General features: G+C 42.7%; 1 protein-coding gene across 1 annotated transcript in view; it reads right to left on the bottom strand.

Moving 5' to 3' along the window:
- LOC138261215 (cytochrome P450 3A21-like) overlaps window positions 1-23,361 on the bottom strand; it is a 425,990-nt gene that overhangs the window by 177,075 nt on the left and 225,554 nt on the right. The window contains exon 6 of the mRNA XM_069209968.1: window positions 3,768-3,856. Within this exon, the coding sequence (XP_069066069.1) occupies window positions 3,768-3,856 (89 nt within the window). The remainder of the gene's footprint in view (window positions 1-3,767; window positions 3,857-23,361) is intronic.

Raw genomic sequence — 23,361 nt, 5'->3', positions numbered from 1 at the left:
TTGAGGTTCAGATGATAGGAGTAGCAGAGAACACAGACCAACCGTCTGTGAGAAGTAATCAGTTTGAATTACCAGGATATGGTGATGGGTGGGTATTCAGAGGTAACGATCAGTATCAGATCACCGAGGAGTGATAAGATTGCATTTTCACACAGACTATCCAAAGTAAAATGAAACAGGATGGTTAGGAAGTTTACTACTAACATTTCCAACGTTGCAAAGAGCTGTTAAAGGCAGCACTTGGCTAAGAACTCAAATAGGGTGGATTCTCCACCAAGGGGCAAGAGTGGTGTTTACCATGATCTGTGCATGCAGACCCACTATACCAAGGGCCCTTGTTGTGGCAAAGTCCATCTAGGAATAAATAAATGAGTAACTAATGGAAAGTATCACTTGCCACCTGCATCAGGAAGAGAGAGTACGTCAGGGTCACGCATCCAGTACTTCAACCACCAAAACCAGGTTTCGAATGTGAATTGAAGAAGTTTCAAGTTTTTCCCTTCAACTGCTGTAGAATAGACTTTGTGTGAATAGCTTTAATTATGTTTGTTAGAAATGGGGTCTCTGGTTGGCGGTCAGCTTGCACTCTGCCAAACCAGCAGCCCACACTCTAGTCAGGACAAGGGAGATAGACACCCAAGATAACCCCTACTAACCCCCTAGGTAGCTTGGCACAAGCAGTCAGGCTTATCTCAAAGGCAATGTGTAAAGTATGTGTATAAACACACACAGTAATACAGTGAAAACACTACAAAAGGGAAGCCACACAAGTTTGGAAAAATAGGTAATATTTATCCAAATCAAACAAACAAAAACGACAAAAATGCAACATACCCAAGTCAAGATATGAATTTTAAAGAGAATAAGAGCATTACTCCATAGAAAACAATGGAAATGTTGATTTTACACAAAGTACCTGGTTTGTGTAAAAAATAAAGCCACACGGATGAGCGTGCTTCAGAAAAGTCAGCGATGTGTCGATTCATTAATCGCAAGTGAAGACGTGTGTCGTTTCTTCTCTGGTCAGGTCGGTGATACATCGTTTTCCTCTCCCGCAAGAGAGAGATGTGTTGATTTCCGGACAGGGCACCTCGGATTTGCGCAGGTTCACAATGACTTTGACACCAGCGCCAATGCATGAGAAATCCAGTTGTACGTTGTTGAAAAACCGCGCTGCATGCGGTTTGCGTAGCTATCAGCAGCTGCAAGCGGCTGTTGCATCATTTCTCCAGCTGCGATGCATTGATCTCCCAGCTGCGATGCAGGTGGAGTGTCGATTTTAGCAGCAAAGCGGGTGATGCATCATTTTTCAGCCACATTGCAGGTGGTGCATCGAAATTGTCCCAGCATGGTGTTCTGTGTGTGGATTTCAGTCCTTGTTCTGCCAACTTAACCTATCAAGGCCCCAGGGATTAGGTAGGGCACAACTTGGCAGGGCAGGAGTTTCAACAGAGAGTCCAGGTGCTGGCAGAGGAAGTCTTTTATGGCCCTGAGACTTCAAAACAGGAGGCAAGCTCAATCGAAGCCTTTGGGAGATTCTTCACATGCAGGAATATACCACAAAGTCCAGACTTTGTCTTCTTTCAGACGGAAGCAGCAACTGCAGGCCAACCCAGCAAAGCACAGTCACAGGCAAAGGGGAAGTACTCCTCCTCCAGCTCCTCAGCTCCTCAGCTCTTCTCCTTGGCAGAGGTTCCTCTTGATTCCAGAAGTGATCTAAAAATCTGGGGTTTTGGATCCACTACTTATACCCCTTTCTGACTTTGAAGTAGGCAAAGTTCAAAGGAAAGTCTCTGTTGGTCAGGAGATCATGCCTTGCCCAGGCTTAGCTCCAGACTCACACCAGGGGGTTGGAGACTGCATTGTGTGAGGGCAGGCACAGCCCATTCAGGTGTAAGTGACCACTCCTCCCTCCACTCTAGCTCAGATGGCTCATCAGGATATGCAGGCTACACCCCAGCTCCATTTGTGTCACTGTCTAGAGGGGAATTGCAAATAGCCCAACTATCCGTCTGACCCAGACAGGGAATACACAAGCAGGTAGAGTCACAGAATGGTTTAAACAAGAAAATGCCCACTTTCTAAAAATGGCATTTTCAAACTAATAATTTAAAAAACAACTTTACCAAAAGATGTATTTTTAAATTGTGAGTTCAGAGACACCAAACTCCACATTTCTATCTACTCCCAAAGGGAAACTGATTATTTAAAAGCAGCCCCCATGTTAACCTATGAGAGAGATAGGCCTTGCAACAGTGGAAACCAAATTTGGAAGTATTTCACTGTTAGAACATGTAAAACACATCAGTACATGTCCCACCTTTCACATGCACTTCACCCTGCCCAGGGGTCTACCTAGGGCCTACCTTAGGGGTTCCTTACATGAATAAAAAGGTAACGTTTAGGCCTGGCAAGTGGGTGCACTTGCCAGGTTGAATTGGCAGTTTAAAACTGAACACACAGACACTGCAGTGGCAGGTCTGATCCATGTTTACAAGGCTACTTATGTGGGTGGCACAACAAGTTCTGAAGGCCCACAAGTAGCATTTGATTTACAGACCCTGGGCACCTCTAGTGCACTGTACTAGGGACTTACTAGTAAATCAAATGTGCCAATCATGAAAAAGCAATTACACATACATTTTACACAGGGAGCACTTGCACTTTAGCATTGGTCAGCGGTGGTAAAGTGCCCAAAGTACCAATATGAGCAAAAACAGGGTCCAGCACACAGTGAAAGCATGGGAGGCAGAGGCAAAAAAGACAGGGGAAACCACACCTAGGATACCAGGTCTAACAATGTTCAATAAACAAGTGGAATGGTATGTAGTAACTCAAAATGTGGACCAATGTTTCGGGGAGAACACAGAGAATTGTATGTTAAAGGAACAATTTTGCACTTCCTAATGCCAAAATGTGTAGGCGGAGTCAAGGCACATAAATAAAAACAAACTTAAGGTAAATAGTGGTATGGGTCACAAGGTTGGTCCCTGATACATCCATAAATTCTTGCTTCCTACCCTAGAGGGACACAATTATCAAAGGTTGATAGTAAAGGGCTAAATTCGCACCCCAAAGTCAAAACAACACATGCACAAATACTTTTGTGAATCATCACTCAGAGAACATTGATGACGTCACTTTAATTGCCATCTTTACAACAAACTCAACTCCGTACAGACTATAGAGGAAGGATCACCTTCCGACTTCTCACCCACGCACACAAAGCCCTCCACGACAAGGGACCGGAATACCTCAACAGACGCCTCAGCTTCTACGTCCCCACCCGCCTCCTCCGCTCCTCTGGCCTCGCACTCGCTGCTGTCCCTCGCATCCGCCGCTCCACGGCAGGTGGGAGATCTTTCTCCTTCCTGGCGGGCAAGACCTGGAACTCCCTCCCCACCAGCCTCAGGACCACCCGGGACCACTCCGCTTTCCGGAGACTCCTAAAGACCTGGCTGTTCGAGCAGCGATAACCCCCCCTTTTCCCCTAGCGCCTTGAGACCCGCACGGGTGAGTAGCGCGCTTTATAAATGTTAATGATTTGATTTGATTTGATTTGATAGATCCCAATATGGCTTCCAGTCTTAGCTCACAATATTTCTCACAAGTTTTCAATTCTCCTAGGACCATCAGCATTCGTCACTCTAATGTAAACCTTTCCACTCATAACGTTGTTCCAAGTTACATCTTTACTCTTAAAAATTCAACATTTTGCAGCAATCTTGCAACCACGATTTCCCAATGTGCTTCAATTTCCTACTTACTTTTTCATGTCTAAGGGTTCCTCTTGTTCTGTTGTTTTCTGGATATTTTTTACCAAGGTTTCTCCCAAATTCTTTATGATTGGAAACATCTGTAAATCAAAAAAACAAAAATCAAGAAGTGCAAATTATGTTGGATATGGATGTTGAAAATACCAGCAATTTCTGACAAATATCCCAAGACATTCCTTTGAGTAACAGACCATCCATCTTGGTCAACCACACATCAGACCTGGACTACAAACAGCAGAACAGGAAACCACGGGGCAAAGATCGAGTGCTTTAGAGTAAAATGTGTATTTATTATGGCCAAGATTTACAAATATTTTACGCAAGACAGTGCAACAACCAAAGCTAAAGAGAAAAAATGTGCCATATTTGCTAAGATATAGGGCATTTTTCTCTACACCAGTGCTGGTGCACTTTTAGCTCTCATGCACCAACGCACAGAGCCTTGCACCAAAATACAAGGGTACTTGCGTTCTCTAAAGTTTAGGTTTTGTAAAGGAAGGGAACCCTATTTTTTACAAAAATATTCACTTTGCATGTGCACTGTACAATGCAGCACACATGCAAAGTTGAAAAATGTCTCCTGTTTACACCTGCTTCGAGGAGATGCAAGGTTTTGGCTCAATTTCCTGTCTATTTATGTTAGCAGGTAAGAATTTGCATCAAAACCCATTGGTGGTTTCATGGGAATGTTCATTTACCACCAACGGAACACCCACTTGGCATAAATTACCTCACAGTGTAAATTTGAAGAACTTTCCAAAGCAAATCATGCTTTGTTTTCTATTCTGTTCATCGGGTTTGGGCCCCCAACTCTTTGCACCGGGTTTACGTTCCTGTTGAAATACACATCCAGCGTAAAGCATTAGTAAGTCTGGGCCTAGATATTTAAGGTTGGTGTTTGCAGGTAGACTACTGAGCAATGCTGGAGAATATGAGCTAACACTTAATACTGTCCTCAGTACTAAATATAATTTTAGGGCTGAAAGCAATGTAATCTCATAAAGAATTCTCACAGCAACTATGTGGAAACTTGTTGGTTTGTGAACAGCACCTTCTGAAAATCAACATGAACAGAAGTTTCTCAGATGTTATTTCAGGTTTTGGTGTATGCAGTGCTGAAAACATGTTTAGAACTATAATGTGACTGCAAAGCCTGGGTTTGTAAAATCACAAACTTTATGACTATGTGTTTGGAAATCTAAAAACGTTACTCTGCAAGTTGTCCACACATGAGCGTCATTTAGGGCTTGGCAAGGGTCGCAGCTGCAACCCCTGGCTTGCCCCTTCAGACCTCTAACACTGCCTTTGCGACCTTTGGCATCAGAGGTGGAAAAGTCAGTGCCTGGAACACAGTGGCAGCTTATATTTAGCTTAATCCTTGTCCAGTTTGCCATTTGAAATGCTAGTTATCAATGGTTTGACAGCTGCAACCCTCTCAAGAGCTACCCAATCCTGAGAACGGATGGTAACCGATTTTTAAAAGGAAAGCTGTCTCCATTAGATACCCTCCACTTTGAGAATCCTGTTGGATGTTAGAGGGCAAAAAGTAATACAAATATATCACTAAAACATGATGTGTAATAACGTGTATGAACCCCTCGGGTGCCCCGGACGTAACGGTTACGTCCTGGGCAGCACAGCTCGGGTGCCCAGGACGTAACCATTCCGTCCAGCTAGGCGCCCACGGGGGAAGTGCTAGCGCTCCTCCCGGGGGCCTTGCACCCCCCTCCCCTGTGCAGGGATGGAAGGGGAAATGCTTCCCCTTTCACCCCCAAACCTGCTGACCCCCCAGACCCTCCATGGTGACTGATAACATCAGCACGTGATCGCGCGTTGACCTCATCAGAGGCTGCCCCCACCGTGCTGGAAGCTGATCGGAGGAGAAATGCAAAAGCATTTCTCCTCCGATCACGTGGAGGGGGCGAGAGAGGCATGAAAGGAGAGGAAAGGCCTTTCCTCTCCTTTTATGTCTCTCTCTGCATTTCAGCAGAAATGCCACAAGACACCAAAGGAATTTTTTGTTTGTTTTGTTTATGTCATAAGGGGAGCGGCCCCTTGGGCAAGGGCCGCTCCCCGGGGGGGGGCAATTTATTTTTAGGGCACTTCTGCCCCCTCTGGGGACAAATTGGCCTATTATGATTAGGCCGATCTGCCCCCGGGTGGGCAGAAACCGCTAAACACCAGGGATCTTTTTTTTGTTTTTGTTTTTTGTATGTGGGGAGTGACCCCTTAGACAAGGGTCGATCTCTTGGGGGCAAATGTACTTTTAGGCCATTTCTGCCCCCCTTGGGGGCAGATCAGCCTATTATTATTAGGCCAATTTGCCCTAAATAAACCACTAGACACCAGGGAGCTTAGTTTTTTCTTTCTGTTTATACATAAGGGGAGTGGCCCCTTGGGCAAGGGCTGCTCCCCAGGGGGGTAAATATTTTTAGGAAACCCCTAGACACCAGGGATATATATTTTTTTAATGTTTACTTTTTTATATATGGGGAGCGACCCCTTAGGCAAGGGTCGCTCCCCTGGGGGGCAAATTGTATTTAGGCCATTTCTGCACCCCTTGGGGGCAGATCGGCCTATTTTTGTTAGGCCAATCTGCCCCCACGGGAGCAGAAACCACTAGACACCAGAGATTTTTATTTTTTTGTGTCAATTTCAGGCAAGGGGGTGACCCTTTAGGCAAGGGTTGTTCCCCTGGGGAGCAAATTCATTTTAGGCAATTTCTGCTCCCCTTGGGGGCAGATCAGCCTATTTCCATTCAGCCGATCTGCCCCCGGGGGGGCAGAAACCACTCAGCCACCTGGGATTGGTGGGTGTCCATGTGTGTGTTTTGTTTGGGGGGGCAGCCCCTTGGGCAAGGGTCACTCCCCACTGTTGGCCATATCTGAGATAGGCCTATTTTTGAAAGGCCAATCTGCCCCCAAGGGGGGCAGAAAGCCCACCAGAGACCAGGGAAGATTTTGTTTCCAAAATAAGAGGGTGGGGGTATGGCCATACCTCCACCCCAAATAAATGGGGCCAAAGTTGTTCTGCCCACTGGTGGGCAGATGGGGCAATTACCCCGGATCCACTACCCAGGGGGGCAGAAAGCATATTAGATGCCATGGAGTTAAAAGTGAAAAATAGTGGGTGGTGGCTCCCAACCAGTATGGCTCTGGTTATGTCCCCACCCCAACTGAAGGGGGTAACAGTCTTTCAGCTCTCCCGCACACTAAAACATCTTATCCCACAGCAAGCAAGAGGACATTTAATTATTTGGGGTTCTGGTTTTACATTTGGGCCATGAGAGCTTGGCTAACTCTCAAAATCGTCCCTCTTGGAATGGTGAGGGCTGCACTTTTTGAACTTTGGGACATTGCCATGTAGAAAAATCCACAAGACCTAGACACATCTGAAAACAAAACATCTGGGTGATTCCAGGGTGGTGTGCTTCACATGCATCTCGCACCATTTTCTTACCCACAATGCCCTGCAATCCTCCAACTTTGCTGTAAATTACACATTTTTCCCACATTTTTGTGATGGAACTTTCCAGAATCTGCAGGAATCCACAGAATTCCTACCACCCAGCATTGTCTCATCTATACCGATAACATTTCTGCTGCACTTGTCAGCCTAAAAATGTTTTTTTTTAAACTGCCCTTTTGGAGCCGCTTTGGTTCCCCCTCAATTTCAACATGTTTTTGGTTCTTCCCTGCCACAGGCACTTGGCCCACCTACACAAGTGAAATTTGTCTCGGTGCAGTGATCCCACACAGAAATGTGGGGAAAATGTGATTTTTTTAGTTAAATGTGAGGTTTGCTGAGGATTCTGGGTAAGAAAAAATTGGGGGATACACGCAGGTCACACATCCCTGGACTCCCTGGGGTGTCTAGTTTTCAGAAATGTCTGGGTTTGGTAGGTTTCCCTAGATGGCTGTTGAGCCCAGGACCAAAAATGCAGGTGCCCCCCGCAAAAACAGACAGTTTTGTAATTGATCATTTTGATGTGTCCAGATAGTGTTTTGGGGCATTTCCTTTCGCAGGGACTAGGCCTACCCACACAAGTGAGGCACCATTTTTATCAGGAGACTTGGGGAGATGCTGGGTGGAAGGAAATTTGTGGCTCCTCTCTGATTCCCGAACTTTCTGTCACCGAAATGTGAGGAAAAAGAGTTTTTTCAGCCAAATTTTGAGGTTTGCAAAGGATTCTGGGTAACAGAACCTAGTCAGAGCCCCACAAGTCACCCCATCTTGGATTCCCCTAAGTGTTTAGTTTTCAAAAATGTGCAGGTTTGGTAGGTTTCCTTAGGTGCCGGCTAAGCTAGAGCCTAAACCCACAGCTAGGCACTTTCCAAAAAACACCTCTGTTTTCTTTGGGAAAATGTGATGTGTCCATGGTGTGTTTTGAGGCATTTCCTCTTGCGGGCGCTAGGCCTACCCACACAAGTGAGGTACCATTGTTATCGGGAGACTTCGGGGAACACTGGGTGGAAGGAAATTTTTGGCTCCTCTCAGATTCCAGAACTTTGTGTCTCCGAAATGTGAGGAAAAAGTGTTTTTTTAGCCAAATTTTGAGATTTGCAAAGGATTCTGGGAAACAGAACCTGGTGGGAGCCCCACAAGTCATCCCATCTAGGAATTCCCTAGGTGTCTAGTTTAAAAAATTGTGCAGGTTTGGAAGGTTTCCTTAGGTGCCGGCTGAGCTAGAGGCCAAACTCCACAGCAAGGCACTTTCCAAAAAACAGCTCTGTTTTGTTTGGGAGAGTGTGATGTGTCCATGTTGTGTTTTGGGGCATTTCCTGTCACGGGCGCTAGGCCTACCCACACAAGTGAGGTACAATTTTTATCCGGAGACTTAGGGTAACACTGGGTGGAAGGAGATTTGTGGATCCTCTCAGATTCCAGAAATGTGAGGAAAAAAGTGTTTTTGTAGCCAAATTTTGAGGTTTGCAAAGGATTCTGGGTAACAGAACCTGGTGAAAGCCCCACAAGTCACCCCATCTTGGATTTCCAAAGGTGTCTAGTTTTCGAAAATGCGCAGGTTTGGTAGGTTTCCATAGGTGCCGGCTGAGCTAGAGCTACAACTAGGCACTTTGCAAAAAAACACGTCAGATTTCAATGTAATAATGTGATGTGACCATGTTGTGTTTCTGGTCGCGAGCATTAGGCCTACCCACACAAGTGAAGTACCATTTTTATCTGGAAACTTGGGGGGACACAGAATAGCAAAACAAGTGTTATTGCCCCTTGTCTTTCTCTACATTATTTCCTTGCAAATGTAAGACATTGAGTAAAAAAGAAGCCTATATGAGAAGTTCCCTGTAATTCACATGTTAGTATGGGCACCCCGGAATTCAGACATGTGCAAATAACCACTGCTTCTCAACACCTTATCTTGTGCCCATTTTGGTAATACAAAGGTTTTCTTGATACCTATTTTTCACTCTTTATATTTCAGAAAATTAATTGCTGTGTACCTGGTATAGAATGAAAACCCTTTGCAAGGTGCAGCTCATTTATTGGCTCTGTGTACCTAGGGTTCTTGACGAACCTATAACGCCTATATATACCCGCAACCAGAAGAGTCCAGCAGACGTAACGGTATATTGCTTTAAAAAATCTGACATTGCGGGAAAAAGTTACAGAGTAAAACATTGAGAAAAATTGTTGTTTTATTTCTTCAATTTCAATTTCTTTTATTTCAGCTGTTATTTTCTGTAGGAACACCTTGGATGATTTACACAAATTACCACTTGCTAAATTCAGAATTTTGTCTACTTTTCAGAAATGTTTAGCTTTCTGGCATCCAGCATTGGTTTCACACCCATTTCTGTCACTAACTGGAAGGAGGCTGAAAGCACAAAAATAGTAAAAATGGGGTAGGTCCCATTAAAATGCCAGAATTGTGTTGAAAAATTTTGTTTTCAGATTGAAGTCTGCTTTTTCCTGAAAGCTGGGAAGCTGGTGATTTTAGCACTGCAAACGCTTTGTTGATGCCATATGCAGGGAAAAAAACACAAGCCTTCTTCTGCAGCTCTTTTTTCCTATTTTTAAAAAAAAAAGAAATTTTCACTGTATTTTGGCTAATTTCTTGGTCTCCTTCAGGGGAACCCACAAAGTCTGGGTACCTCTAGAATCCCCAGGATGTTGTAAAAAGAAGATGCAAATTTGGCATGGGTGGATCATGTAGCCAAAAAGTTATGAGGGCCTAAGCGCAAACTGCCCAAATAGCCAAAAAAAGGCAAAGCACCTGAGGGGAAAAGGCCTGGCAGCGAAGGGGTTAAAAGGCCTAACTGAAAAACATGTGCTAGAAAAATAAATGTGTGGTTTGAAAAGTGATTTCCATGGTGTTAGCCACAATGAAGTTCTATGTGAAAAAATAAATGCTAATGTAATACATTCTGATTAATCATAATTACATGTACTGACAAAAGAAGATTATTAAAATGTATTACAAAAACTAATAATTCGAAATTATTAGGAATGTTTTATTCTTCCTGCTTAGCATTAGTTAAAAGGCCCATTCATTTCTAGAAGCATGATATTTAAATGTTGTGCTAACTTTGCAAAATAATGTTTCTTCAAACATCCTCTATGACTTGCCCAATGGAAAATTCTGTCTTGTGCTCATGTTTCATTTCTTGTATTTCCTTGAGCTAATAGTTGCAACATTTACAACAGGCTTTAGTCTTTGGCAGGAAGCAACATGTCATGTTTCTGTGTTCTTTTCTAAATGTAATTTTTGTATGGAAACTTCTGACCAGAGAGAATTCAGAAAATCCAGCCGCTTATTTTGGTTAGCGCCTTAGTTCGATGTTTCCAAATTAATTTTGTCTTATTTTTTCATGAAGCCCACACATGCATTTCGAATTAGAGTGTTAGCTAGGGATGACTGACCTAACATTTGATTTTGAATACATATTAATTGATTGTGATTAATTCAACTGCACAAACTAAGGGGCATAGTTAAGAAAAGTGGCATCATATACAGTGCAGCACCACTTTTCTTGCGCACCTTAACGCCCCACCAATGCCACCATGTGTGCACCATATTTAAAATTTGGTGCACCATGGGGGTAGTTAGGGGACTAGCATCAGAATTTTTGACACCAGTCCCGAGGTTTGAAGGATGAGCGTCAATAATCTTTACGCTAATTCGGCAACGCTCATTGAGGCCCATTGTAACCAGTGGTGTGCCTCCTTTTTAGCACCTGCTGTGAAAAGGCGTTAAAAGTGCTGAAAAAAATTATGCAAAGAAAACTGTTAGATTTCTTTGCACCAGTTCTTTGGCCCTTCTAACGGGGGAATGCCTCCTATGCATACATTATGCCTGACGCTGGCACAATGTAGCGCAAAGGGTTACAAAGTGTGCAAAGCATGCATTGCGCCAGTTTGTAAATATAGCGTGTGGATTTTGGCCTTGTTGGGCCACATTAGCTTAAAAAAAATGATGCTAATCTGGCACAAGGAGGCAGAAGGGACTCGTTAATATGCCCCTAAATGTATTCTGTTGCTATTATTCACTTAATTCTGTTGTTGTTCTTTTGGTGTGTTTAATAGTAAATACATTGGCAAGAATGAGATTCTTCAGACGTTTTGGGCAGCCTGTGTTGTTTCTGTATTTCTATCATTTGGTCTTGCGTGTTATTTATGTGACTTTAGCACTGTTCATTTAAGGGCAATAAATGTGGTGATTCATGGCCACATAGGTCATGGTGTGTATAACTTACTGACTCAAAATGTAATATGTTGATGTTATATTTGATGATTATTGGTTTATATTGTTTGATTGGATGATCTCACACTCCTATCTGAGTCAAAAGATTTGAGTCGACCTCTGAGTATAGTAGATGTCACTGGCCTATTACATGTCACCTTAGCCTGATATAAGAGGTCACACACCCACAGACTTTAGTAGCAAATGAGAATGGTTACGTCACAATAGGAGGGAATCATCCTGGATTGGAGAGATTTTGTTTTGCCAATGCTTGTTTAAAATATTGATTTTGTGGGAATTTTGGTTTTGCCAATTCTTGTTTAAATGAAATTTGGTACGTTCCCACATCTCCTAGTGTTGTTTGAGTTCTGAGTAGGGTTTTCCACTCGCAATGCTTTGGCAAAATTGTGATGTATAAGTGAAGTTGGGAGTTTGCGCACTCTAACGTAGTTGAGTAGGGAGTTTGCGTACTCCAAAGGATGAGATTAAGGAAGTTGTTATGCTTCAAATGATTGTGGTGGTTTGTGCTAAACAATTGACCATGTGGATGTTGAAAATAGACCCTGCGTGGTCTAAGACTATGGAGAGTTGTACAATTGTATGAGAGACTTGGTTGTTATAACTTGTTTGCTGTGTTTGGTCAACACGGTTGACAAAGAGTATCCTAGAGTGTGTGTTAAGGGAGTTCTAGTTTGACAGGCACTAGGTGATTCTTGAGCACGCAGGTAGGATCTGGTATTAGTCAAGGGTGAAATTTGCAGGTCAAATTTTACTTGAGAGAAACCTATAAGCTGAAGGAGTAGTTGTTAGAGCTAAAAGCTGCAGTCGAAATATCCGTAAAGCTTCTGAACTGATTTAGCCCCTACCTGTAGTAAGCAGACAACTTGGTTTTGTGCTCACAATAATTTTGCATTTAGTTTGTGTGTGAATCGAGTTTGGAGGACGAGCCACGAGGCTTTGTCAGCCACTGTGTGAGCAAGTGTGACAACACTGGGTCCGTGCTGGGAAAGGTCATTGGTGAAAGGAGCCGCAAACAGATTGGTAAACCGTGAACAGTTATTGGTCGAGAGTAGCAAGTGAAAAGGATTTTGTGATTGAAATAGTTCCTGTTTTGAATTAATTCGTAGTTTTAGGTCAGTTAAAGATAAAATTAAATTTTCCAAAGCGTTAAAAAGTGCAATAAGAGGAGATGCTTTCATTCCAATCAGAATAGGAGAAATTACCCAGCCAGAAGATATATCCACATACATTGTAATTGAGGAGAAGGGTCCATCAGCATGTATTTGTTTAATACAATGGAGCAAAATGACAGAGAAGGAAGAGAGTTTAGCGTTTCCTGCTCATGGAAGTTTTAATTATATCATTTTAGAAAATTTGAGAAGAGTACTTTGATCAATTAAAGCCCCCTTCGAGACAAGCACAATTTGAAGCTTTAGCTGTTTGGGAGTTAGTAGCCAGACAACAAGAGAAATTAAAATTTGGGAGATGAATGAGAAAAGCTAAGAAAACATTGTTAGAAGCAAGATGGGATAATGAGCAGAAATGTTGGAGGACAGAAAAGAAGACAATGTTAGACCAAAGACAAAGAAAAATAAATAAGAATAAACAAACTGAGTCGAAGTCAGCTGAAACTAAGAGATCGCTGACTTATGACAGTGACTCAGGTAGTGATGAATTTATAACAATAATTATTGAGAAAATGTCTCCCACCTTATATAGCACAAGAGGCAAGTCCAGGTACTAGTATTAGTCAAAGTTCAACCCCTCCAGTTGTGGTAACACAAAGCCAAGTACAGGTTGCAACTAATGTTCCTGCTAATACAGAAACTCAAGCTCATGTGATTCAAACTGTAGCTCAGCCTGTAGTCTATTCTACAGTTCCTATTGTGAGTTCTTGTTGGACCTGGCTTTTTGACAGGGACATCCCCAAACTTTTTGCCTCCTTCCTCCTATGTCTTCTGACCTGTTGTTGTTGGCTTTTGACCTCTGGGCACTTTACCACTGCTAACCAGTGCTAAAGTGCATATGCTCTCTGGGTAAATTGTACTACTGATTGGTTTATCCATGATTGACTATTTAATTTACTTGTAAGTCCCTGATAGAGTGCACTACATGTGCCTAGGGCAGGTAGATTAAATGCTACTAGTGGGCCTGCAGCACTGGTTGTGCCACCCACCTAAGTAGCCCCTTAACGCTGTCTCAGGCCTGCCATTGCAAGGCCTGTGTGTGCAGTTTCACTGCCACTTCGACTTGGCATTTAAAAGTACTTGCCAAGCCGAGAACTCCCCTTTTACTACATATAAGTCATCCCTAATGTGTGCCCTAGGTAACCCCTAGAGCAGGGTGCTGTGTAGGTAAAAGGCAGGACATGTACCTGTGTAGTTATATGTCCTGGTAGGGTGAAACTCCTAAATTCGCTTTTACACTACTGTGAGGCCTGCTCCTTTCATAGGCTAACATTGGGGCTGCCCTCATACACTGTTGAAGTGGCAGCTGCTGATCTGAAAGGAGCAGGAAGGTCATATTTAGTATGGCCAGAATGGTAATACAAAATCCTGCTGACTGGTGAAGTCGGATTTAATATTACTATTCTAGAAATGCCACTTTTAGAAAGTGAGCATTTCTTTGCACTAAAATCTTGTTGTGCCCTTCAATCCACGTCTGGCTAGGTTTAGTTGACAGCTCCTTGTGCATTCACTCAGACACACCCCAAACACAGGGTACTCAGCCTCACTTGCATACATCTGCATTTTGAATGGGTCTTCCTGGGCTTGGAGGGTGGAGGGCCTGCCCTCACACAAAGGACTGCCACACCCCCTACTGGGACTCTGGCAGACAGGATTGAGCTGAAAGGGAACTTGGTGCATTTCTTAGAGACTCTTTGAAGTCACCCCCACTTCAAAGGCACAACTTAGTATAAAACAGGGCCTCTGCCCTACCTCATCAGACACTTGCTGGAGAAGAAACCTGAACCAGAAACTACATCCTGCCAAGAAGAACTGCCTGGCTGCTCAAAGGACTCACCTGTCTGCTTTTCTACAAAGGACTGCTGCCTTGCTGTTGGCCTGCTGCCTTGCTGAACTCTTGCCTGGCTATAAAAGTGCTCTCCAAGGGCTTGGATAGAGCTTGCCTCCTGTTCCCTGAAGTCTCAGGACCAAAAAGACTTCACTCTTCCTCTTGGACGCTCCGTGCGCCGAACTTTTCGACGCACAGCTTGTTCCGCGGCAAGAAAAACGCCCCACACCGACGCTGATCAACGCGACGCCTTCGGGACGACCGAAACTTTGACGCACGGCCTCGCAAGGACAACGCCGCCCGACTTCCCGGGAGAAATCGACGCGACACCTGCCGTGAAATCAAAACTTTGACGCACGGCCTCGCAAGGACAACGCCGCCCGACTCCGCAGGAGAAATCGACGCGACGCCTGCCGTGAGATCAAAACTTTGACGCACGGCATCGCAAGGACAACGCCGCCCGACTCCGCAGGAGAAATCGACGCGACGCCTGCCGTGAGATCGAAACTTCGACGCGCAGCCCCGCAGAACGACGCGCAGCCGGAAAACAAGCAGGAAAATCCACGCACAGAACCGGGACATCTGGTAATCCCCGCGACCCACAGAAAGAGACTGTCCGCGCGCCGGAAAACGACGCCCGACTTCCCCGCGTGGAAAATAACGACGCAAGTCCGTGTGTGCTGGGGAGAAATCGACGCACACACCCTTTTTCCACGCACCTCTTCCTTTGTGACCCTCTGAGGAGATTTTCCACCAGAAACCAGGTACTTTGTGTTTGAAAGAGACTCTGTTTACTTTCTAAAGACTTAAGACACTTTGGGCCTGATTCCAACTTTGGAGGACGGTGTTAAACCGGACCAAAAGTGGCGGATATACCACCTACCGTATTACGAGTCCATTATATCCTATGGAACTCGTAATACGGTAGGTGGTATATCCGTCACTTTTGGGACGGTTTAACACCGTCCTCCAAAGTTGGAATCAGGCCCTTTATATCACTTTTCAGTGATATATTTACAAATTCATATTGCAACTTTGATCGTTTTGACCTGAAGATACCCAGATAAATATTATATATTTTTCTAAATACTGTGTGGTGTATTTTTGTGGTGTTATGCTATGGTGTTGTATGATTTATTGCACAAATGCTTTACACATTGCCTTCTAAGTTAAGCCTGACTGCTCGTGCCAAGCTACCGGAGGGTGAGCACAGGCTGATTTTGGATTGTGTGTGACTTACCCTGACTAGAGTGAGGGTTCTTGCTTGGACAGAGGGCAACCTAACTGCCAACCAAAAACCCAATTTCTAACAGTTCTGCACTGAGTATTATGGTACTGGTGGCACCACAGACTTTCCAGAAACCAACAATGGTTCAGATGGAGTCTACACTTAATTCAGTGACCCTGTGTAAATTGTTAGTCAAACTTAGACAATGCCAAGATATACTCCAGTAAAAGTAATGCAATTGAGTTCCTTAGTTTTAGAGTTCTGGAGTGATTTACTTGAGAAATCAGAATGTTTCATCAAGCCCAAAAGCATTAACAGTTCCTGTCACAATTGATCCAGTTGTTCCATTGTATGTTCAGAGTAATAATGAAAGCAATGTGCAGAATATTTTTAATTCAAATGCATAAATGGAGAAACTCAATTCTACTGCAAGAGTTATGACTCCAATAAATCAGACTTCTGACAAAACAGGTCCACTTACAGTTTCGGAGACACTAAATCCAAATTCAAATCCAACACTAAATCCAAATCCGAATTCAATTCTGACGACACCTGATTGTTCTGCCATGTAATATTCCACAATGTGTGCCCAACGTGAATAATCGTGTTTCTTTACAAGGCGAGACAGCTCAAAAGTAAACAGAATGGTTGGAGAAAGTGAGTGAAGTGATAACAGTTGTTGAAGGGGAAAGAATACTGAGAGCCTCATTCCAAGTTTGGCGGGTGGCGGAGGCCGCCTGCCAAACTCTTTGGATCAGAAGACTGCCACTCCGGTCTTCCACCCGCTGGCCCTATTATGAGTTTCCCACTGGCCCAGTGGGCAGAAGCAGTGTTTCTGCCTGCTGGCCCAGCGTAAACTACCCACAACATTGACACCGGCTCATAATCTAGCCAGTGGCAATGTTGTAGTGCATTGGGTGCAACAGCACCCATAGCGCTCCCCACTGCCTGCAATTCAGGCAGTGAAGAGCGCAACGGGGCTGTCCACGGGGGCCCCTGCACTGCCAATGCTAAGTGCCTGGGCAGTGCAGGTGCACCCATGGGGCCCCCAACACTCTGTCTCTGCCAGCCTTTGCATGGTGGTGGAATCACCATCCAAACCTGGCGGACACGGGAGTCGTAATCCCCAGCACTGCCCTGTCAGTTTAGGATTGCAGGCATGCTAGGCCGTTGACAGTGAAAAAATGGCAGTGCCGGCGGTTGGACCATGTCGCTTTCACCACGGTCATAATGTGGCTGTCGGCGGTCCGACCGTCACTGCTAGTCTGGCAGTCCTAGGACAGCCAGGCTCATAATCAGGGCCTGAATCTGGCAAGATTCAAATTAGAATTAAATGAAATGATTGAGGGGACACTTGAATTAAAAAGAGTTGATTCATATAATGAATATGAGTTACACTTCACGTGTAAAGATGTCACAAATAGAGCAGGATTGGCATATCAGAAATGATCAGAGCTTACAGAAAAATATGAAGTGGACATACAGAAATCTAAATCTTTAAAAATTAGTTACAGATTAGAATTGGAAATTCACATTAGAGAATTAGTTCAAAGTATTCGAACATGGGAAGCATTAGATAAATGGGAAGGCAGATGGGTAAAGAAAAGACAGCAGAAGAAAAGAGTCTGCAAATTTGAATTCTACTGATAGGCAGAAGGCTGATAGTCCAGTAAAATATTACCAATGAGAGAAATTCCTGGAGGGAATTATGTGCATGTCCTTTGGAGCAGTAGTGATATTTTGTCATTCACTAATGATTACCCGAGATTTAGAGAGAAGCCAGTGGAATGGTACCAGCAGACAGACAGGTTTGTGAAACTCGCTAAAATGCCAGTGGTAGGATTTAAATACTGTTTTAGAAATAGTAGTCCCAGCTGATTTATGGATTGCATGCAAAAGGAGTGTTGATTGGTCGACAAGAGAACCTCCACAAGATTCAGTTACAGGTGCACCAGACATGCATATTAAAGAATGTTGTTGCAAGCATTCAAGCATTACAGTGGTACTGAGACAATTGAGCCCAAAGACATGATTCATTTTGTGTTCAGGTTTGTTGAAGGGTTGAGACCTGAAATTAGTAACATGCTTAGGAGTCATTTGATTTTCTGGCAAGCAAAACCAATTGATAGAGTATTGAAGTTTGCAAAAAAATTACAGTGACGAGATTGAAATGAGACAGAAAAGATTGAAAGAAAAGGCAATTGTGATGCAGATTAGAGCAGCACAATGAGGAATGCAGGGAATTCCACAACAATAGGGAAACATGCAGATGATTCAGAGTCAGGGAGAGGCGAGAGGCAGAGGACGTGGTGGTTTTGGAAACGGAATTGGAAATCCTGTAGGTGTTGATCTGAATACTAATGTTAATTCAGGGGATAGGCAGATTATGAAGGAAATGTTACCTTGTCTTGTGGGCAGTATTTTTGGACACTGGAAGCGGGAGTGTCCATTGATGGTGCATGAAGGTGCTGTGCAGATGGACGAAGATAACCATTTTCCAAACTTGAAAGGACATAGAAATCAGAATCATAATGTAAATGTTCAGAATATGAATAATCAAATGCAGATTCCACAAATGCAAATTCTCTAACAGCAAGTGCAGGTGCCACATGTTCAGGTACCGCAACAGCAAATGCAACAGCAGATGCAAATGATGTCACAGCAGAAAATACAAATACCTCAAGCTCCAATGGCACAGCAGCAGATAGTGGTTCCTCAGCAGAACATGGGTCAAAAGTTAAGTCAAAGCAGCCAACCACTCATTACCAGTTCCTCCTACACAGTGAAGATGAATTGAGTGATGACATTGTGAGTAGGAGTTTGGAAGAAGAAGTATGTGTGCTAGCAGCTTCATTAGAGGTGGATCAGAGTTGTCCTTATGTAAAAAGAACAGTAATGGGTCACAATGTCTCATTTTTGGTTGATACAGGAGCTAGACACTACTGTCAGAATTGCAGAAGTTCCTAATGTGCCATATTCTGGGAAAACAGAACAGATTGTAGGAGTAGCGATCAGCACTTGACAAATCCGATTACTGAGCGGATTCCTGTTAAAATTGGTACTTTTGAAGGTATGAACTGATTTGTAGTCTGTGAATCAAGTCCACTATTCCTATTGGGAATATATTTGTTGTCCAAAACAAGATCTTTGATTACCTGCACAAATTATGAAATTGCCATCCAAACAAATAGTGATGGTGAGGAATCATCCATAATAACTGACTGTAATCTAGTTAATGAAGAGTTTCCATTGATTACTCTTTATCCTGCATTTACAGTATTGGACCTGACAAATGATTTACGAGATACAGTTATTTTAAAAACTTGGGATCTTCTGGGAAAGAAATTGGTCTAATTAAAGGAGTTGAACCAGTCAAAGTCCCAATAAAACCTAATGTAGTTTTCCTGAAGAATCCTCAATATCACATAGCACCAAATGTAATTAAAGGAATTACTCCAGTAATTGCAGATTTTGTTAAGCAAGGAGTTTTCAAAGAAGTACTGAGCAGCCCATGTAATTCACCTAGTATGGGTTTGCGAAAACCAAGTGGAAATTTTGCTTAGTTCAAGATTTGAGAAAAATTAACGAAATTGTGGTCAAATGTTGGCCAGTGGTACCCAATTCAGCAGTGAGTTTGTTCCAAATCTCATGTGACGCAAAATGGTTCACAGTAGTGGACTTGTCACAAGCATTTTTCTCAGTGCCTCTACTCGAGGATAGCCAGTTTCTCTTCTGTTTTAAATTCTGTAATCATGTATATTGTTGGTGTAGGATCCCACAAGGCTTTTCAGAAACCCCATCAATATTTAATCAATGCATTTCCAATCAACATTGGTTCAGTACATTGATGACTTACTAGTTGCTTCAAAGGCACAGAAAGCATGTAGGCCGGATACTTTTGCCTTGTTGAATCATTTGAGTGAAAATGGACAGAAAAACATACCCAGCAAAATTTGAGTACTGTCAAAAGAAGTGAAATACTTGGGACATCAAATAGAAGAAGGCGCAGGGAAGGGGTCCAGATTAAGGGTTACTGCTACTTTACAAATTAATCCTCTGATTACTCAAAGAGATTTCAGGATGTTGTTGGGAATAGTAAGTTACTGCGGCCAATCGATTCCCAATTTTTCTGTTATTTCCTAGCCATTACAGAGATTGACCCACAAAGACATTACTGATCCGGTCTCTATTGATGACACTTACATGAAAGCTTTTATTGAGCTAAGAGAGAGTCTGTGCAGAGCACCAGCTCTGGGAATGCCTGATTACACATTTTTTTTTTATTGTTTTGTCATGAACATGATTGTTGAGCTCTTTCTGTCCTAACACAGATACGTAGTGGTATAAATCACCCTGTAGCATATTTTCCTGCTACTTTGGATCCTGTAGCTGCAACTTTGCCCTGCTGTTTAAAAAAATGTGGCTGCGGTTGGAGTGAGTATTGCTCACAATGAGAGCATTGTGATGGGACATCCTTTACCTCATCTGGTCCCTCACTCAGTTGAGGTCTTACTTACCAGGACCAAAACTCAATACCTGACAAATGCTCATTTGACAAAGTATGAATTGTCAATTTTAGGTTCCCCAAATATTTACCTCAAAAGGTGTAATGTACTTAATATTGCAACCCTACTACCTATAGACATTGCTGAATCTGAAAATGTTAATGAAGTGGAACATGACTGCCTAGAGGCTACTGAACTGTGCACCAAACCCAGACCTGATATTCAGGACACACCGTTAGAAAAAAATGATCAAATTATTTTTGTTGATGGTTCCTGTCTAAGAGACAATGCGTGAACATTGAGATCTGGCTGCACACAACTGAAAATTTTTCCTTATGTGTTGTCAAGCATAAATGAGGAAGCAGACACAACAGAAGGAACAGATCTGAGTGTAGAAGAAGCAAGTGCAAAACAAAGATAAAAAAGAAAGTTGCAAGTCAAAGATATTCAGGTCCTGAATGGGCATACCTCGCACCCAATGAATGGGAACACACATTTATGTCTTTTTGTTTTGACCGTGAGAATTCAATTTCACATTTTGAAACTTGAAATCACATTTAACTGAGTTTTGAAATCACATTGCCAATTGAACAAGAGAGACCTTATACACTGGAAAAATAGTTAGTGATCAGTAGATTATGATCTAATATATATTTAAATCTGATTTTGACAAAGAGGCGAAACCAATTTTTGGCAAAGTTCTGGAGAAACTCTGAAAGCTGTCGTAAATAATCGCAAAGAAGACTGAAGATTATTTTTGATTTTTGTTTAGCTGCATAGTTAAATCTATTTTTCTTTTTCTTTCACTTTTTGATTCTTTACAGGCCATGGATACCAATCACAATAGACAACAATAGGTGTTGCAAGTATATGTGTGTTGGATTGGCAGTTTAGCTGTGTTGATAAGTTTGCTGTTGATTGTAAGTATGAGTGTTATGATAAAGCTAAAACTAATTATACACTTCCTCCAGAGACTACTACACTTTCTAGATTAAAGAAGTTTAATAAAGATGAAACATATTTAGACAGCTCACAAGGAGATCTTTCTTCTAATGTTTTCCGTCGCATGTTGTATGAATATGTTGAGACAATGGATGTGAGAGAATGTTATGTATGTTCACAAATTCCTTCATCAATGCAAGAAGGAATAACATATCATATTTTACCACTAACATTTGGGATTAGCTGCAGTCTTCTATTAACAAGGCTTTATAATCAGGAATACATACAGTATTTCTATTCTAATTTTGACTTGGTCTTTTCTTTAGTTCCAGTTAACCAACACTTGAGTAGTATTGCTAAAGCTAGAAACGCTGGCATTGTAGGAGGTTTCTTTGAGCTTTTACTAACATTTGGGACTGCCTATGCTCTTTGCAATAATCTAACATGTACACTTTCATCAGTTGAGAAAACGTCCCTGGATCAGATTGACGATAGAAGAATGACAATGAAGGAGGAAATAGAGAAGGGATTAGTGAAACACAATTAGAAGAATGACTATGCATACAGTGTAACTAACACACAGGGAAAGCTTGCTTTAGACTACCAACATGTAGGAAAGCTTGGTATATACAGACCATAATCCATAACTGATATTAGGTTTGTGGGAACAAGTGAATGCAGGCATGTATTTCTATTCAAGATAACATGGGACTTTATGCTCAATGTACAAGATCTTGCGAATCCTGGGTTTATTGCATCTGTGAAAGAAATACCTATTATAGTCTCCCTACGGGATGGTGTGGGACGTGCAACCTGAGAGTGATTTTTTTGACAATATAGACGAAACACATGAAAACCTTAGACCAAGATTAAAAAAAAGGCAAGTTATTTGGTGATAGTTAGAGGTATATATAGATCAATTATTCCTTCTGTACGAATTGTTCTGAATGACATGAAAATTAGAAATCTATCTACAATTGTAGATAAAATGATACCAGATTTTTCTGGAACAAATATATTGATGGATACTGAAATGGTTGCAGTACGTTTGATGGTCCTTCAGCACCATCTTGTGTAAGGCATCCTTTTAGCAAAGGAAGGCGGAGGCAGTAGGATGCTTAAAATACAACATTGTAAAGAAATGAAGAGCTATGTTAGAAATTTGACAAATTTTAATTTTGATATAAAAGACCTGACAGAGCCAAATGTATGGAAAGATATAGGCAAAAGGTTTACTGGAGTGAAAAATTGGTTAGGAAACCTTGGTCAGGGTGTTGTGGGAATGATACTGAACCCATTATTAATAGTGGTTGTATGTCTCAGGTGCTTAATCGGACTTTACAAATTGTACAGATTCATACAAAGACAAAGGATGAAAAATGAAAAGAGGAGGGAAGAAATAAAAATGGAAAAGATGAGAAGCAAATACTTTCATGATTTGGGAAATTTAAAAAAATGGAGAATTCCGAGAAAACCTAATAATAGATATATTAGACAAACTAAGTATTGAATTGTCTCACTAGTATTAATGTATGTTCTTTTGTGATGACACAGATAGTCATCAGAGGAGGGACTGTTAGAGGGTTGGTGTAGAAGGTGGAGGGGTTGTGGGCTTGTCCTTTGAGGGTGGGGGGGTGTTTTGAGCGGGTGGAGCCAGATGGACTTGGCTCTGCCCCGGCCTTTTTTTTCTCTGGGGAAGTGGTACGGGAATGTGAAGGGCGGGCAGGGGTGGGCTGTGAAGTGGAAGGAGTGGAAAGGGCAAGGAGGTGAGCACGCTTAGGGACAAGACGGGGTGGGCCAGTGGGTTGGAAAAGGTCAGCACGGGAGAGGAAAAGTTTTTTCGGAGCAATTGGGGTGGTCCTGGATGAGGGCTTGGGAGTAAAGGCAGAGGCAGTGGATGTATGTGGTGTAGGGGTGCGTGTAGTAGGTGCAGGTGGCTGGACAGTATGCTGTGGTGTGGTGGATGTGTGATTGGTGGGTGTCTTGGTGCGTTTGTGTGTTTTTGGAGGAGGTGGGTGGACACAGTGGGAGAAGACAGGCAGCTAGTGTGGATGTATATTGTGTGGGTGTCTGCAAGTCTGGTGAGTGTGCTGCATGTGTCAACTACAATAGTTGTGGTGAGTGCAGGTGTGGTGTATGGGGTGCATGTATGGATGTCTGCTGTATGTGAGTGCAGTAAGAGGAGCAGCAACAGTG

This window comes from Pleurodeles waltl, chromosome 10 (assembly GCF_031143425.1).
Source record: "Pleurodeles waltl isolate 20211129_DDA chromosome 10, aPleWal1.hap1.20221129, whole genome shotgun sequence".
NCBI lineage: Eukaryota > Metazoa > Chordata > Amphibia > Caudata > Salamandridae > Pleurodeles > Pleurodeles waltl.
Note: the sequence above shows the minus strand (reverse complement) of the source record. Positions and strands in the feature narration are given on the sequence as shown.